The sequence below is a fragment of the Scleropages formosus genome, chromosome 5, assembly GCF_900964775.1.
Source record: "Scleropages formosus chromosome 5, fSclFor1.1, whole genome shotgun sequence".
NCBI classification, from domain to species: Eukaryota; Metazoa; Chordata; class Actinopteri; order Osteoglossiformes; family Osteoglossidae; genus Scleropages; species Scleropages formosus.
The window spans coordinates 26,908,520-26,924,108 of NC_041810.1; the positions used below are offsets into that span (position 1 = coordinate 26,908,520).

At 45.6% G+C, this 15,589-nt stretch overlaps 2 protein-coding genes across 6 annotated transcripts; one reads left to right on the forward strand and one right to left on the reverse strand.

The window, feature by feature from the left end:
• Positions 1-959: 959 nt before the first annotated feature.
• Positions 960-8,321, forward strand: LOC108942420 (uncharacterized). Its single transcript, XM_018765796.2, has 13 exons — positions 960-1,073; positions 1,981-2,186; positions 2,283-2,420; positions 2,816-2,954; positions 4,599-4,947; positions 5,105-5,246; positions 5,497-5,649; positions 5,799-5,857; positions 6,515-6,690; positions 6,782-7,182; positions 7,678-7,774; positions 7,851-8,037; positions 8,179-8,321. The coding sequence occupies exons 1-13, from the start codon at positions 960-962 to the stop codon at positions 8,319-8,321; spliced, it is 2,304 nt and encodes a 767-aa protein (XP_018621312.2).
• A 1,384-nt stretch (positions 8,322-9,705) lies between these two features.
• Positions 9,706-14,654, reverse strand: LOC108942229 (dickkopf-related protein 3-like). Of its 5 annotated transcripts, none has more exons than XM_018765393.1 (8): positions 14,270-14,654; positions 13,618-13,730; positions 13,355-13,480; positions 12,665-12,745; positions 11,806-11,898; positions 11,472-11,616; positions 11,001-11,157; positions 9,706-10,326 (listed from the first exon to the last, which is right to left on the reverse strand). In XM_018765393.1, exons 2-8 carry the CDS (start codon positions 13,666-13,668, stop codon positions 10,236-10,238), a joined length of 744 nt encoding a protein of 247 aa, XP_018620909.1. In that variant the 5' UTR covers positions 13,669-13,730; positions 14,270-14,654; the 3' UTR covers positions 9,706-10,235. The 5 variants fall into 5 exon arrangements, 4 of the variants coding, with proteins under 4 accessions (XP_018620909.1, XP_018620908.1, XP_018620907.1 ...); XM_018765392.1 differs by having other exon boundaries at positions 13,618-13,825; XM_018765391.1 differs by having other exon boundaries at positions 13,618-13,882.
• Positions 14,655-15,589: the final 935 nt, after the last annotated feature.

The window sequence follows — 15,589 nt, forward strand, 5'->3', positions numbered from 1 at the left end:
TATGTTTATACTCACAGAACTCAGTATTAAAATATATTGTTTCACTCAAAAAAAAATAGAAAAACACATTTCGACACAATGGATGCACATGTAGTGTGTTTTTTTCTCCCCAAGAAAATTCACTTTCTCCAAAAGAAACATAATTTTTACACAGAACAGGTTGGGCTGAAAGCAGCTACCGTATGGGCGGATTACACCTAGCTGGGTGTCCCTCCATGTCCAGCTGCTTAATGGACTCTATACAGGTCCAAAATCGAAAGTCCATAGATTCCCGGATCTGCTGAATCCCTCCCAGCATGCAAGGGTCTCAAAATCCATCTCTTTTAGACCCACTTCACTCCTGATTTCCCAGTAACTGGCCAATAGCAACTTGCATTACCTCATCTGTCATGATCACCTTTGAATGTCTTATCAATTCTATATGGAGATGTTCATTTAACGTGTCCCTGCAACAATGATCAGATAAACTTTCTGTCTCTAAAGCTCTTCGTGTGTTGCTGATACATTTTTGTGTACTCTGAGTGTTAAATCAATAAATGTAAATATAAATGTATATTTGAACATTCTAAACAGGGAAAAGAGGTAGAGATGAATTTCCATGAACCACTCATCAGGTACTCAATTATTTTATTTAAGAATAACCTTTTTTTCTATAATTGATTGGTTCACTGTAGGTGAGTTAATAAGTCCCTCCAAATCTTTGTGCTCCAAACATCAGGTGTATAAATGCTCTCACGTGGTACCGGTGGGTTGACACTGGTGCAGTGAAGTTCCCAAACTGTGCTCATTTTCTGTTTCTCAGAAATGCAGCAGGCAACCACATCTTTGCACATTCTTTAGGACAATAGAAATTATTTTCCTCATTATTAAGGTAATAGCTGGACAATTTCCTCATTCCCTCTGATTGTATTTTAGCTGAACAGAAACTGAGGAGCGTGCTTTCTGTTCGAAGCCTCACTATGATGCACATCTTTGTGTTCCTGCTGCTGGTCTCCAGCGCCTCGGCATCTCACTACTTTGGAGGTACCCTGGCCTTCACCCCTAAAGGAACAAACCCGGATGGATCTCTCAGGGTGAGACCTACACTCCTCTATTCACGCACACTGAATATTGTCAGAGAACTTTCCAAAACTGTCCCACTTTACTTCAGAAGCAGACCCATCTGAAAAAAATTGTAACTGAGAAAAATATACTATGTGGTTTATGATAGGGTATTTTATATGACAGCTGCTAGTGTGGTGGTCAGTGTTGCTGTCTTCGGAGCTGAAAGGTGCAGGTTCAAGTCTTAACTCTGGCTCTACTGCCCTTGAGCAAGGAGTTTCCCTGAAGTTGCTCACCTGTTTAAGTGGGTAAATAGCTTAACACTGTAAGTCACTTTGGAGAAAAGCATGAATAAATGTGAACAACAATGGAGTTTTCAGTGTATGCATGGAATGTTTTCTCAAAGGTTATATGGATGATCATGCTAAAGAAGTTGGTTATTAATTGCTCATATGACCATTCAAGTTATACTTGATCAAAGCATTGATATTTTATGTAAATTGTTTGTTGTGGCCAACTTTTAAATACAATACATTTAATCATTGCCAGTTGTTCTATCAGTCTGATCGCGAATCCAGATCTAATAAAAATACCTTATCAAATCATATTTTCTTAAATGCAGGTAAGAATTTCTTTTTGTAGAATATTTACAGTGGCCACACCTGGTGCTCATTTTCTAAAGACTAAGTGAATTTCTTCCCAGTTGGAATCACAAGCCTTGGGCTCCTGTCAGTCACAAGGAAGTTTTAATAATACACATATTAATTTCTACAATGTGAAGACATAACCAAATAATGGCTAGTTCATGAGTTCATGAACATGTTCAAAATATGTCCTGTTTCTTGTTGCAAAATATTCATAAATGCTAAACATTTGATAAATGATAAACATCTTTATTTTAACATATTTCACTAAAATGATCTGCATGCTGAATTGCAGGTCAACATCCGTTATAAAGAAGCATACAGTGTTTTCTATAATGCACATGTGTGGTATTGCTACAGTGGTAACTGTGGCAGCATCAACAACACTGTAAATGGTCAATGGGTGGACTACTCTCCAAGTTCTCCCAACTTGCCCAACTGGTACCAGATGGAAACTTTTCAAACAAGGACCATCCCAACAGACTCACCATTTGAGATGCGGTAAGTCCATGAGCACTGAGAAAGGGAGAATCACGCATACAGAACAACTGATTAACTGCACTTACTGATGCTTTGGTTTTATGACCAATATTACAGTGAAGCAAGCTGTTGCTGGATATACGCTCCAAACAATAATGCACAATGGAACCTCTTTGCACATATTGATCTTGGAACCCGGTCCGACACAGGGAAACCCAACTCATCTCCAGTGACAACAATCTTGCCTGCTATCCGGTGAGGTTTCACACTTCCATCCAATGAAAAGACTTCTGCCAAGAACAGCAGTAGCTGTCATCTGCATCTGTAGTTCCTCCAAGGGCCCAGAAGAACCCAATTTAGGATGGTATCTTTGGGTTCCATTTGCACTTATTAATTTATCAAACATTTTTGTAGAAACTGGTACAATTCAGAGTAAACAAGAGCACATTTAGCAAAAGATAACAACACCAGATTTCAATTTTGGGCTTGTTTTAAGTGAGACAACCAAACAGACAAAGGTGGAGGAATGCAGTGCTCTTGCTGCGGTATAAGGATTGATCAGAGCCAATAGTCATCGGGATGCTTATCCTTTAATCTGTGTTTGTTCCAGTAGCTCTGCACTGGTGTTATATTTTTTGCTTTTCCTTCAGGGTTCCTCAGAACTGCCAACGGGAGCTTAAGCTTCTGGCACATGACCCAGATGCAGATGTTGTAAGATGCAGATATGGAATACTACCTAACATCGAATGTGGAACTTGTTACCAGCACCCAGATTTCTTCCTGGATGAAGTAAGAACATGACACAATATCTGCTATACCTGTCCTCCCAATAAAGAGAGGCCACAGTAGAGTGAGATTCTGCCCTGTTATCATTACATATTTCTGTCTTTATGGCTCATTTCTGTCTTTTTTTTGCTCATGCCTCAGTATTCTTTTAGAGACCCCAATAATATCTCCAGGTATCAAAATGTAATTCAGTAGTAAAAGGTCATTAATGTTAAGGGAATGCTTGGCCTACATTTGTTTTAGTTGGGAAGTTGCTGAGCATATTATTCCACCTAGGAGTATGTGTCTACAGAGATCAGTAAAAGATCTCACTTTGTATTGCTTTAGGACTGTCATATTTTAACTCTGGGATCCAGCCGACCGACTCAGATGCAGTGTTTATTTAATGGGGTGGGCAAGAGAATTGTCAGGGCCAGGCACAGGTCAGGCAATCAGCAAACATCGTACAGAAGGGTAGGCAGAAGTCAGAACCAGGAATACAAGAGCAAAGAGTCAAGGAACCGAACAGGAGGAAACATACTGGTGAAGAACTCAGAACAGTGGGGAGTGCTGTGGTTGCTCTGGACGAGGTTCCACACGCAGGAGTGTCTGAGCCATGTTTTTATCCCATGATTCCTTGATCAGCTGGAGGTGCTGAAGCAGGGCACGCGGTTGTGGGCATGACAGGGAAGTGACAAACAGCACAAAGGTGACCGCTAGGAAGCCTCTCTCACTTGATCTCACCTGATAACATCAGTGTCTATGAAACAATAAAAATAAAAAATGATTAAATACACTGGTTATCATGGCAGCTCACCAAGCAGGAAATCAATAAACATTGCCATCCGTATGAAGCTTGCTACTGAGCACCTGGATGTGTCACAATGCTATTGGAATAATGTTCTGTGAGCAGAAGAAATAAAAACTGAACTTTTTCTACAATGTTCATAAAATTATGTTTGGAGGAAACAAAACATTACATACTGACACAAAAACCTTATTCCATCTGCATATGGTGGAGACAGTGTCATGAGGTGGGGCTGCTTTGCTGCCTCGGGGCCTAGCAGTTATTAAGGGAGAAATAAACACTATGTTCTGTCAGGTAATGTTGAAAGAAAATGTCAGGGGTTCTGTCTGTGATGTGTAGCTCGAAAGAAGTTGGATCGTGCTACAGTGAACCTGAACACAGGAGCAAATCAGTGACAATGGCCTAAACAGAAGAAATTCTGCACTTTAGACCAAGTCATAATCCTGATCTCAGTCTTATGTAAATATGGTTGCATGATCTGAAAGAAATGGTTAATGCCTGACATCCCAGATATTTAAAAGAGAGAAATCAGCCTGAATGCATCTCAACAACTCTGAAGATTTGGTTAGCAGCTACATAAAGTGCTTTGTTGAGGTTATTGCTAACCTGGTACCAAATCTAAGGGATTGCATGCTTTTCTTTCAATGTTTAAACATATTCAATAAAAACATGTCAGTGCATAGTTTTATGTGTGCTTTTTCATGAACCTTTAATATTGTGACTTAGATGAACATGAAATCACATTTTAAAATGGGTTCACAAACTTTTTCTCTAAATTCTCGACACAGGTTTTTTTCTTGAGGTGCTGGTAAGCTTGTTTTATTTTCTTAACATAGTTGTCTAATTGTTCTGCCTTCCAGAATTCCTGCACTTTGACTCACTTTCCCACAGCAATTACTGGAACCCATGTCTTTGAACTTGTGCTGGAGGATTATCCCGAACAATCCATTGGGGTGTCACACAGGGATGGAACACAGTTACCGAGATATCCTTGGACCTCATACTCACAGACCACAACATCTTCACCTTGGCAGTGGTTTACATCCACAACAACTTCTACGCCTTGGCAGTGGTTTACATCCACAACAACTTCTACGCCTTGGCAGTGGTTTACATCCACAACAACTTCTATGCCTTGGTTGGCGACAACCACTATTTCTCCCCCATCTAATGCACTCAGCAGCATTCCTCTGCAGTTTATAGTCCAAGGTAAGGGTTTTTATTCAATTAAACTCTTGTTTCACACTTTACGCTTTTCTCTCCCCATCTTAATGTTTTCTTTTTTTTGTGAACCACTTAATAATGTGACATTTTTATTATTTTGTATGCCATTAAAAATTCTAATAGTCTCGAATTTCCTTTCTAGTTGACCAAAGTGTTCCTTCCTGTGCTGACGGTGAATACCTCCCGATGTTCCAGTCACCAACTCCCGAACATGGAAAAATCATCTACGCTGCGGTCAATTATGAACTGGCCATTAAAGTCAAGGCTGCTGCCCGTTTTTCTACGTAAGGCCACTATTCCGCTCTACTCAATATTTAAACAAAGTTATTAATAATGAAATAATAAGCAATTCCAGCACAGAAAAAAATACATCCTTTGGTCAGTATAATAAGTTAACATGATATGCTATATTCTTTGTGCTGCAAACAGATAAATGGTGGGGGAAAGCCTCCATGCTGAGACAACCATAAAGCATATCCTCTATAATATTCCACAAGATAAATACTATGACAGGTCTTGCTGATTTTCTTACAGGTTGACAAATATCTTCATCAGTGGGCCACTGAATATCACCAAGGTTGTCAACGCCAACGGTAACACAGCAGAAGCTGTCATAAAATGGACCCCTGGCAGTGATGGCTTTGGTGAACATTTTCCAGTCTGCTTTGTAGCAGAAAGTGTATTAGGGTAAGCCTTCAGCATTATACGCTACCTTCTCCTTCCTTCTCTCTCAGCGACACAGCAGTTCTCTCTTCACATGATCGTAAAGATTGTGTTTCCACCTACAGTATATGTGATTAGACTGAAGGCTTTGTGGTCCTTGGGGAATTTTTCAGGTCCAGTTTCTACAATTCTGAAATGAGATGCGTCGTCATTGTTGTTGGACACACTACCGGTGAGTATTCAATCAAAATCAGAACTTTTTAAAAAATAATAAATAATAAAATAATTTTTGGAACTACAGACATCCCTTGATCTACAAAATTAATCCGTTCCTGAAAATGATGCGGACATCGAAATTTTGGATACAAAGGCCTACTTCCCATTATTTTAAATGGGAGAAAATAATACCGTGTTCCCAGCCAATTCAAAAACCACAAACAAATGTTCTCATCTATCACTAAAATACTGTAAAACACCTGTATAACTCTCAACCAATCTCCAGAGTAATAACACCTTCTGTTTTCTGTTTTCTTTTCTGTTGATCAGTTCTCTGCAGGGTGTGCAATAAACTAAGCAGGGATCCACGGACCACGTTGTTTTTATTGTGAACGACTTTCTAAAACTGTGTACTGCTGCTAAAATGCAAATACATATCCAAAAATCAACCGCCAACCTTTAACTAAAGAGAAACTCAGGGAAAATATGCAAGCTCCACACTGACTGAGCCAGATTAAAACCCATATTCATGGAGCCACAGCACTGCCCACATGCACATCAGCAATGCATTCATTTCAGTTTTCAGCCGTCTATCACTAGATCTTTCTTTACTGTCTTATAAGTGATTGGGTAACAAATTTGTAAAAAGTATTGCGTTTGTCATGATGTACAGGTGAGGCTACCGTGTCCTGTAATGAGATGACAATGACAGTCGAGATTGAGAAGGCTTCTATCCCTGGACTCAATGATGGATTTGTACGTCTGAAGGATCCGCTGTGCACTCTGATGTCCAACAGCACCCATATCATTGGTACCATGTCCCTGAACACCTGCGGCACAGAGATTGAGGTGACCTCCTTTTGTCCCTTTTTCTTGTCCAGTCAGAACATGTTGCAGCTCTTTGACTGTTACTTACAAATGCATTTCACCATCCTTCCAGGAGGATGATGAGTCCATCATCTTCAAAAATGAGATTGTATCCTTCGAGAACACTAGTACCATCATAACCAGGACAAGTGAATTGAACATTGGATTCTCTTGCAAGTACCCTAAAAAAGGAAAGGCATCTTTCAGCTTCACTGTACACAAGCCTCCCTACGTGTTCACGGAGAATGGCTTTGGCACGTTCGCCTACCAGTTTGAGCTCTTCACCGACAGACTGTTCAACAGCATGGTGGACCCCAGCGCTTACCCACCACAAGTGAACCTGGGGGAAATGATCTATATGCAAATTGCAGCAACTTCCCCCATCCTCAACACTGTACTCTATGTGGACAGCTGCAGAGCCACACCGTACGATGACCCCAATTATCCCGTCTTCTACAGTATTATTGAGAACGGGTAGGTAAACGCTACAGGAAGAGGAAGTTACTATACAGTGTCTCTTTGAAGAGGTGTCGCTGCTAAAAATTCTTGACTGTTAGACTAGGGTTTCCAGCTACAGAGTCTAATTCTGCATCGCTCAACTAAGTTGAACTTCTTAGTTACAAGATCACTCATACAGGTCCACTGTAATGTAGTAGAACACCTGGGAGGGGTGGGCAGCTGCTGGTACTTGGACTCCCAGACCCTTAATTTTTTCCCATTTTCTTGACTCGGGATTTTTTAATTTCTTTTCACAAGGGCCACATGGCATATTTCAGAATTACACATTCACAAACTGCCTTGGCTATTTTCTCTTTGCTTTGCTTTTTCAGTCATGTGTGACTTTGCGGGTTTCAACGTTCAGTGCTGTGTCACCAGGTTGAGAAGAGTGCGATATAAAAATAAATGGAACCGAGTGTGCACCAGTTTGCATTGGATTAGAAATGATTTTCTCAAAATCTGTTTTCCCAGGTGCATTGTGGATAACACCGTTGTGGTGTATGAAAACAACAACACAATGTACAAATTTGGAATGGAGGCTTTCAAATTCATCGGGTTGCATGAAAGGGTAGGTAAGGACGATGGGGCAGAAAGTGAATCATGTCTCGGGTTCCGTTTCAGCTAATAGCCCTGCTGTGTTGTAGGTCTACATCACCTGTTCCGTCATCCTGTGCGAAGCCGGAAATCACACCAGGTGCTCGCAGGGTTGTGTCAATGGCACGGCCACCCCTGCTCCCCACTACCGTCGCAGGAGAGCGGCCATAACCGAGACCTCCAGCCACTTCATCTCCCAGGGGCCTTTGCAGCTCAGGAGGAGTTCAGACAGTATAGGTACAGATAGTTGCATACTGTCTCATCCAAAGTAGCGAAATGTTGAATTCTCACAATTGATAACGAGAAACAAACAAAAAAAATCACTCTGAATTCCACATGTTTTCGTGCTTTCGACACTGCAATGTTTGTCCCTTCCAGGTTCCAGTCTGACTTTGAACATGAATGTGGTCTTCATTGCTGGAACGCTCCTCGTTGCTCTTGCCACGGTGTGTGGAGCGCTGATGTACCGGATAAAGATGTCAGCTGTGAAATACCAGAAACTTCCATCCACTGAGTTCTGAGCAATGACCAGAGTCCTACCAGGAGACACCTGATGACTCTGACTCACTTTTGCTGAACCTCAAGATGAAGTCATGACCAGGGTTCATCCTTTACAAGTGAAGGGTTGAAATCCTAGTCTCTAAAACATCCTTCTGCTTAATGAATTAATGATGAAATTACACTTAATCTGAACTTAATCTAAATCACCTATTCATTACCTGTTAAATGAAACTTAATTCTTGATTTTTTTTGGGAGATGTGAATGTTACTGTTGTCGTTTGTGAACATATGGGTGTCTTTGTGGTAGCAAACAATTAGCCATTTGTTACGTGAGGGTGATTCCCTTTACTTCCATTTAGCTCAGTTGATTTATGACTCTGATTCGTTTATTTACAACTTTCACATATTCTTGCAATTCCAGCCTATATTGGATAAATAAAAGTTGGTCATGTATGACCTAAGGTCCTCTTGCAGCGAAGTAGCTCATCTTTGGTTTAAAATACCAGATGATTCTAACTACGTATGTCTCATTTCTTGAAATGACAAAATACATACACACATAGGCTGAAGCCACTTGTCCCAAGGGGAGTCGTGGCAAGCCAGAGCCTAACCTGGCAACACAGGGCGCAAGGTTGGAGGGGTAGAGGACACACCCAGGACAGGATGCCAGTCCATCACAAGGCACCCCAAGTGGGACTCGAACCCCAGACCCACCAGAGAGCAGGACGTGGCCAAGCCCACAGTGCCACTGCACCCCCTTGCAAAATACACACACACACACACACACACACACACACACACACACACACACACACACACACACACACACACACACACACACACTTACTTTCTCAACCGCTTGTCCCATACGGGGTCACGGGGAACCGGAGCCTACCCGGCAACTCAGGGCGTAAGGCCGGAGGGGGAGGGGACACACCCAGGATGGGACGCCAGTTCGTCGCAAGGCACCCCAAGCGGGACTCAAACCCTAGACCCACTGGAGAGCAGGACCCAGTCCAACCCACTGCGCCACTGCGCCACCGCACCCCCCTACAAAATATACATCTTTTTCTATTTCTGGACACAGAAATACATACTTATGTTATACATACTTATCATAACACACACACATTTTCAGAACCACTTGTCCCATACAGGGTTGCGGGGAACCAGAGCCTACCCAGTAACACAGGGCATAAGGCCAGAGGGGGAGGGGACACACCCAGGACAGGACACTAGTCCATCACAAGGCACCTCAAGTGGGACTCAAACCCCAGACCTACCAGAGAGCAGGACTGTGGTCCAACCCACTGCGCCACCGCACCCCACCTTATCATAACATTTTCTGCAAAATCATCCGCAGGAGCCACACACAACATAAAGGAAAGGACACAGCACCACCGTTGAACCTTTAATTTGTAAGAATTTCAACCTCCCTCACTGATCCAGGGTTAGAAATCCTTGAAGAGAAGGTGCCGTGCCCAATGAGAGATTAACATGCAACTTGCAGTACATCTTTTCCGCTCTTCAGCCCAAGAACAGACACAATTAGGTCTTCATGTGGATATCTCATCTACCGTAGAAGAGAGCATTATTAAATATAAGCATTTACCTATATAACATTGTGTAAGAGCCAGAAGCCTTGGTGATGGTGATGGATGGATCCATCTGGGATGGTGGAGTAGGACTGGAGGTCACATACAACAGTGCAGCAGTGGAGAGTATGCAGTGTGAGAAGAACTACAGGTTGGTCTCCAACATTGCAGGTGTGAGAAGAACTACAGCTCAGAGGTACAATCCAAAACACGGTGTGAACAACTGGAAGCACACTAGGCTGTAAGGCGTTGCAGGAGAGCATGTCCCATGTGGACAGAGGAGCGGAGAAGAGAAAAGTACATTCGGTGGCGGTCCATGGGCACAATCTGTAGGCGACGTCAAATGATGTAATCTATCTCCGAGTAGAGGGTCTCCATCAGGTCCTCTTCACTGGATGAGCTCTGTTGTTGGAGGCACAAGGAGCCTCGTCTGCGGGAGCACGGAAGTATTTCGTAGTTAAAAGCAAAACCATGGCATCTTATCTTTCGACATATTAACCCAATATCAAAAGTAAGATAAAATTCCACAAAACAGGACCTGTTTTTCAACACGGTGGTGCAGCAAGTAATGCTGTTGCCTCACACCTTGTGAGTGTTATGAGAAAACATGAGCTCGATGCCCACTCAGTGGGTGGAGTCTGCATGTTCTCTCAGTGTGTGCCTGGGTTTCCACCAGATGCTCTGGTTTCCTCCCACAGTCCAAAGATATGCAGTCCAGGTGGACTGGTGACACTAAATTGCCCGTAGTGTGTGTGAGCGACGGTGTGTATGGCTGCCCTGCGCACGAGTGGTGTCCTGTCCAGGATGTACCTGTAAACCTCAAGTGGAGACCACCCCTTGCGAGTTGGTGTAACACACAGTGTGGGAGGAGCCTCCTCCTCAACGAGGCTGGCAGAAGATTGAACATCTCTCCGGTCGTTCACAAAGTTGAGCCCCAGCTGCCGCCAGGTATCACTACCAACATTTCCACGACCACAGTGCATGTTTAGCAGGTTTGTCTGTCTCTCACCCTAATGAGTGTCACACCCAAGTCCGTCCACTTCTCAGCTGTGTGCGTGCAGGTCTCTTCATAATGTGTCTTTCCCGCGTACGAACATGTCTCACCCAAGCGGCTGACACTGCAGCCCTGGGGCACATGGACACTGCTCCAGCGGTCCCTCGTTCTGTTGGTCCCAGCTCAGCATCGCCATCAGGTGGTTTGGGTGGCTTCTGCAACGCTGATGTTCCAATGGCCGGGCCATGCACACGGGGGGAAGGAGGGCTGGAAACCAGGATCGGGAAGATGGATTAAATGATCTAAATATGCACTAATTTAAAATGAGTTCAGCTGGAACTAAAAACTGAAAGGCCACCAGGACCAGGGCTGAAAATTCCTCCTCTGGATGGAGGAAGAATAGTTAAGAAGTAGGAAGAAACCCTCCTCCTACTCCTGGCTTATTAAAATGTTTTATTTTCTCTGGAAAACTGCTTTCTCATCACTTATTCGCCGTAAGGATGTTCGGAGCGGAACATGAAAATCCAGTGACCGTCCATACCAGTTCGTATGCATCGACACGCCCGGTGTGCGCTAATCACCTTTGTGAAACGCGCAGCACAGCTTTGCCCCACAGTCCCTCTGGTGCTGGCAGATGGAGCCTGGCTCACCCTTGGTGGCGTTTTCCGTACACTGGCCCCACACGCAGAGCTGAGCCCCGCAACACTGCGCATCACTGGTGCACAGCTGAAACGCGGGAACACGCACATACGTACGCACACACATCCACAGCACAGCGCTAATCAGTGTAGACCACCCCAGCAGGACCATGTGCCCCCCGAGTCACATGGTAAGCACACAGATGATTTTTAACAAACGTGCCGACCATGCGCAACGTGTGTGTGTGTGTGTGCATGTGGTGTGACACAACCCTACCTCCTGCACACCCTTGCAGGGAAGGCACTTGGAGTGGAGCACCTCATTCTGGCAGTAGTGGTCCCCCTCACAGTCTTTGTCGACCGTGCACTCCTGTGGACGAGACCGTACCTTCAGTGACGCCACGGATCTGGACGTCACACAAGAATGAGCACCGCGCAGAAGACGTGTGGCACGGACAGCGCGTACAGCGAGGAGCGTGAAACATTCTGTATGGTGGGTGCATCGTAAGGTGGATTGCGTGTGCGGCGACCATACTCTGCGTATAATGGCTTGACTAATGTATGAAATGCATACGAGGATGACAGTGGGGACAGTGTGTGAAGAGCTCCTGAGGGACTGCGCCTCTCCAGTGAGTGCAGTCCCGTCAGCAGTATATATGCAACACGGATGCTCTCTGTTCTGCCTGATGTCCACCAGGCACACGTCCTGTTGCAAAAACACAAAGGACACACACCCGCTGCTGGCCGTCTATGTGAAAAATGTCACCGTGTGATTAATATCTGAGCACAGCCTCCGTCCCTGGAAGCGATCTGGATCCCCGGAAGCTGCTGACTCAGCACCGCACCGCCAACACGAGACCCGGGCTGCGCTAATGGACCTCCTGCTGTTCGCCGTCGTCCTTCTGCGGAAGGACAGGCTGTTTCCCTCCTAAAGACCATCAGCTCTACACGCTACCGTCAATAATTCCATGCCAGACGTCAATCATCAGACACCTGTCAATGGTACCTAACAGACTTAAAACGTTAACAGTGTAAAAATGGGTTGATTCCCTTTTCTTAGCTCAACTGCAGTCATGTGACCCCAGCAACAGTACCCAGGGTGCAACGGGACAGATGGCAAACCAAACTGCACTCACATTACTGATCTCGTTTCCCCGGCCACTGGACCGGATCAGGGTTCCGGAAAAGTGGGGAGCACTTGTCTCATTGTGCGTTACCTGGAAGCGAGCAAGGAGAAGGTAGGGTGAACACTGCTGTGCATTGTACGCCCCAAATCCCCCAGCGCTCAAGGCAGAGTAGCATGAAAGGGTGTAAAATAAATCTGTAAAACATTTACAGTAAGTAAAACATGCACAGACCCACACAGACACATATGCATGTGCCCAACAGGCAGACCCACACACACACACACACACAGAGTCACGCCCTCGAGCAAAATGATTGCACCTTCCCCGAATCAGAGCGGCAGGACATAAAAGAAGCTGTGCAGACTCACCTGGTTGCAGAACCTCGTTGAGTCAAACCGTTTCTTCTGCGACAACGAAAAGAACCCCATTTACCTCCTCGTCCTTTGCCCTGTCTTCCCGGTTCCTGATCTTCTGCTTCATCTGATCAACCTGGATTCCCGTCTCGTCCCTAGAACAACGTCTGCGCCTCAAACGACCCACGCCTGTCCCCGACTACGATCCTCGCTTGCTCTGTTTTTTACCACATCTAAAGAAACCGCGATTGGGTCCAGACCAGTTCCTTGGTCTCCCGCCCTCGTCTCTGACACACACACACACACACACACACACACACACGAAGTAGCGGTGGTGCTTTTCTACCTTATCCACCTTCTCCACGGGCTGGATGGACTCATTTCCAGGCTGCCTGAGAGAAGAGTTCTCCTCGTGGTAAACAAGAGGAAGGCTGTGTGTGTCCTGGGTCCACCTTGAGCTGTCATTGTCCACCTGGGAACCCAAACAATGCCTCAATAATCCAGCATCCACACGGCACCCCACAAACCAAGGAACGGAACAAAGCACAGGAGAGCCTTTGCAGATCTTTCGCAGAGTGTCAATAGGAGCTGGGTCCAGTGGGTCCCCACCTGGTTCTGGTCCTCCTCCAGCTGATGCTGCATCTCCTCAGCCTTCAGCATCCCTGTCCCCTGGAGCAGCAGATCCTCCTTCGCTCCAGGGGTGTACGGGGTGTGGGGGGTATCTGAGGCCAGCGCCCCCAGCAGACCCGGAAGGAGGAGAAGAGCAAAGTGCTTCAAGGCCACCTTGGGAGGAGACATCCTGGAACACCTTTGCGCACTGCAGCGAAGCCGCAAAGGAACGGGTTCGACACAATGCAGATGCACTGCAGATACACTGCAGACACAGTGTAAATATAGTAAAGAGAGAGTGCAGGTGCAGTTTACCCTGTTGGTACAGTACATTAACCACACACACAGTGCAAAGACACTCTACACACAGACAAAAAGAGGAACTAGACAAACTGCAGTTTACACACACTTTGCAGATGCGGTAAACACAGTACAGATACACTACAGATGCGGTGAACCACACCGCAGACACGTTCCAGAAACGGTGCAGAAGCACCGTAAAAAGCACAGACACGGTAAATTCAGAGGAAAAGCGCTGTGCCGCGCGAAGATTTCGTCTCTGGTGTCCGCAACGCTGTTGTCGATAGTGTTCGTGAGAAAAAAATATATAAAGACATAATAAAAGGGGAAAATCGCTGAAATGACATGTTACCCGTCGGCGCTGTGTGTCCGGAGGGAGCCGGTAAATGAGCTGGACGGACTCGGAGCGGGGAAAAGACGCTCCTGTAGTCTAGGGAGAGACACGGGTGCGGGGGGGTGATGACTGATGATGATGGGGGTCTCGCTGCTGCTGGAGAGACGGACGGAGCGATGATGGAGAAACGGAATAATGATGGAGAGGCGGATCGATGGGGGGTTCCGCTGTCAGTCAGAGCGCCTTCCGCACTGATGCTCACTCACATCATCATCATCATCATCATCATCCGCTTCATCCGTCGTTGTCAAAACGCGCTTCTCCCACAAACGCCCCCTTGCGGAAGCAGCACGATGTCCAGAGACTCTAAGGTTTCGGAGTCTGGGAACGGCATCCTCGCGTGGCGCCCCCAGCAGACGCAGTGGATGATTGCAGGAGGACGCGCGAATGGCGCAAATGCGCAAAAATCATGTGCAGGACGAGTGGTGGCAGGAGTGTGATATTTTATTGTGCATATTACAAGAGCTGATTGTCTCGTAGGTCACACTCTTACCTTCCAGTGGCTCCCCCTTCAGAATGAGGCCAGGGCTCCTTTGCAACTTTCGGGTCCTGCTAGGAACCACAGGGGGCAGAAGTCCATTTGGGGACGTCGAGAAGCTCCAAGTCTATGGCCAGTGCTGGCCGAGAAAATTTTCTAGACGGTGGTTTTGTCCAAAAATACGGGAGGTTCTCCTGCACGGAAGGCCTCGAACATCTCCAGCCTCAAACTCCAGAGCTGGCCCCGGGTCTGAATCCACTGGTGGGCGGACAGGCACATGGGCATGACATGTTAGACCAGCAGGTGGCATACAGGTGCTTTCGTGGGAATGTTCCCTAAGCTGTAGAATACTCTTCCAGTTACTGTCAGAAATGCCTCGTCTCTTTCTGTCTTCAAATCCAGACTAAAGACTTACATGTTTAGTCAGGCGTTCCACCTCGAAATGTAATTCCACTTGGCTGTGTTTGTTTTTACCATCTCTATGCCAATGCATATTAAATTGACTTGTTTAAGTCACAAATTACTAACTCTGTTCTTTCTTCTTGTTGAGCATTGTTTCCCTACATAAGACTTGAGGAGGCCGGCCGGTGGTCACAGACGCATCCCATGCTGACAGAAGATGATGACCAATTGCCATGATGGACGAGACGTACCATCCTGAGCTGGGGATTCAAGATACCGTATAGCAACAATACCATTATGACTCGTAAACTGGCTTCAAATTGTTACTTAATCTAGAATGCCCAGGAGGGGTGGGCAACCACTGGCCCCTGGACCCGCAAAGGATTCTTCTCCCTAGA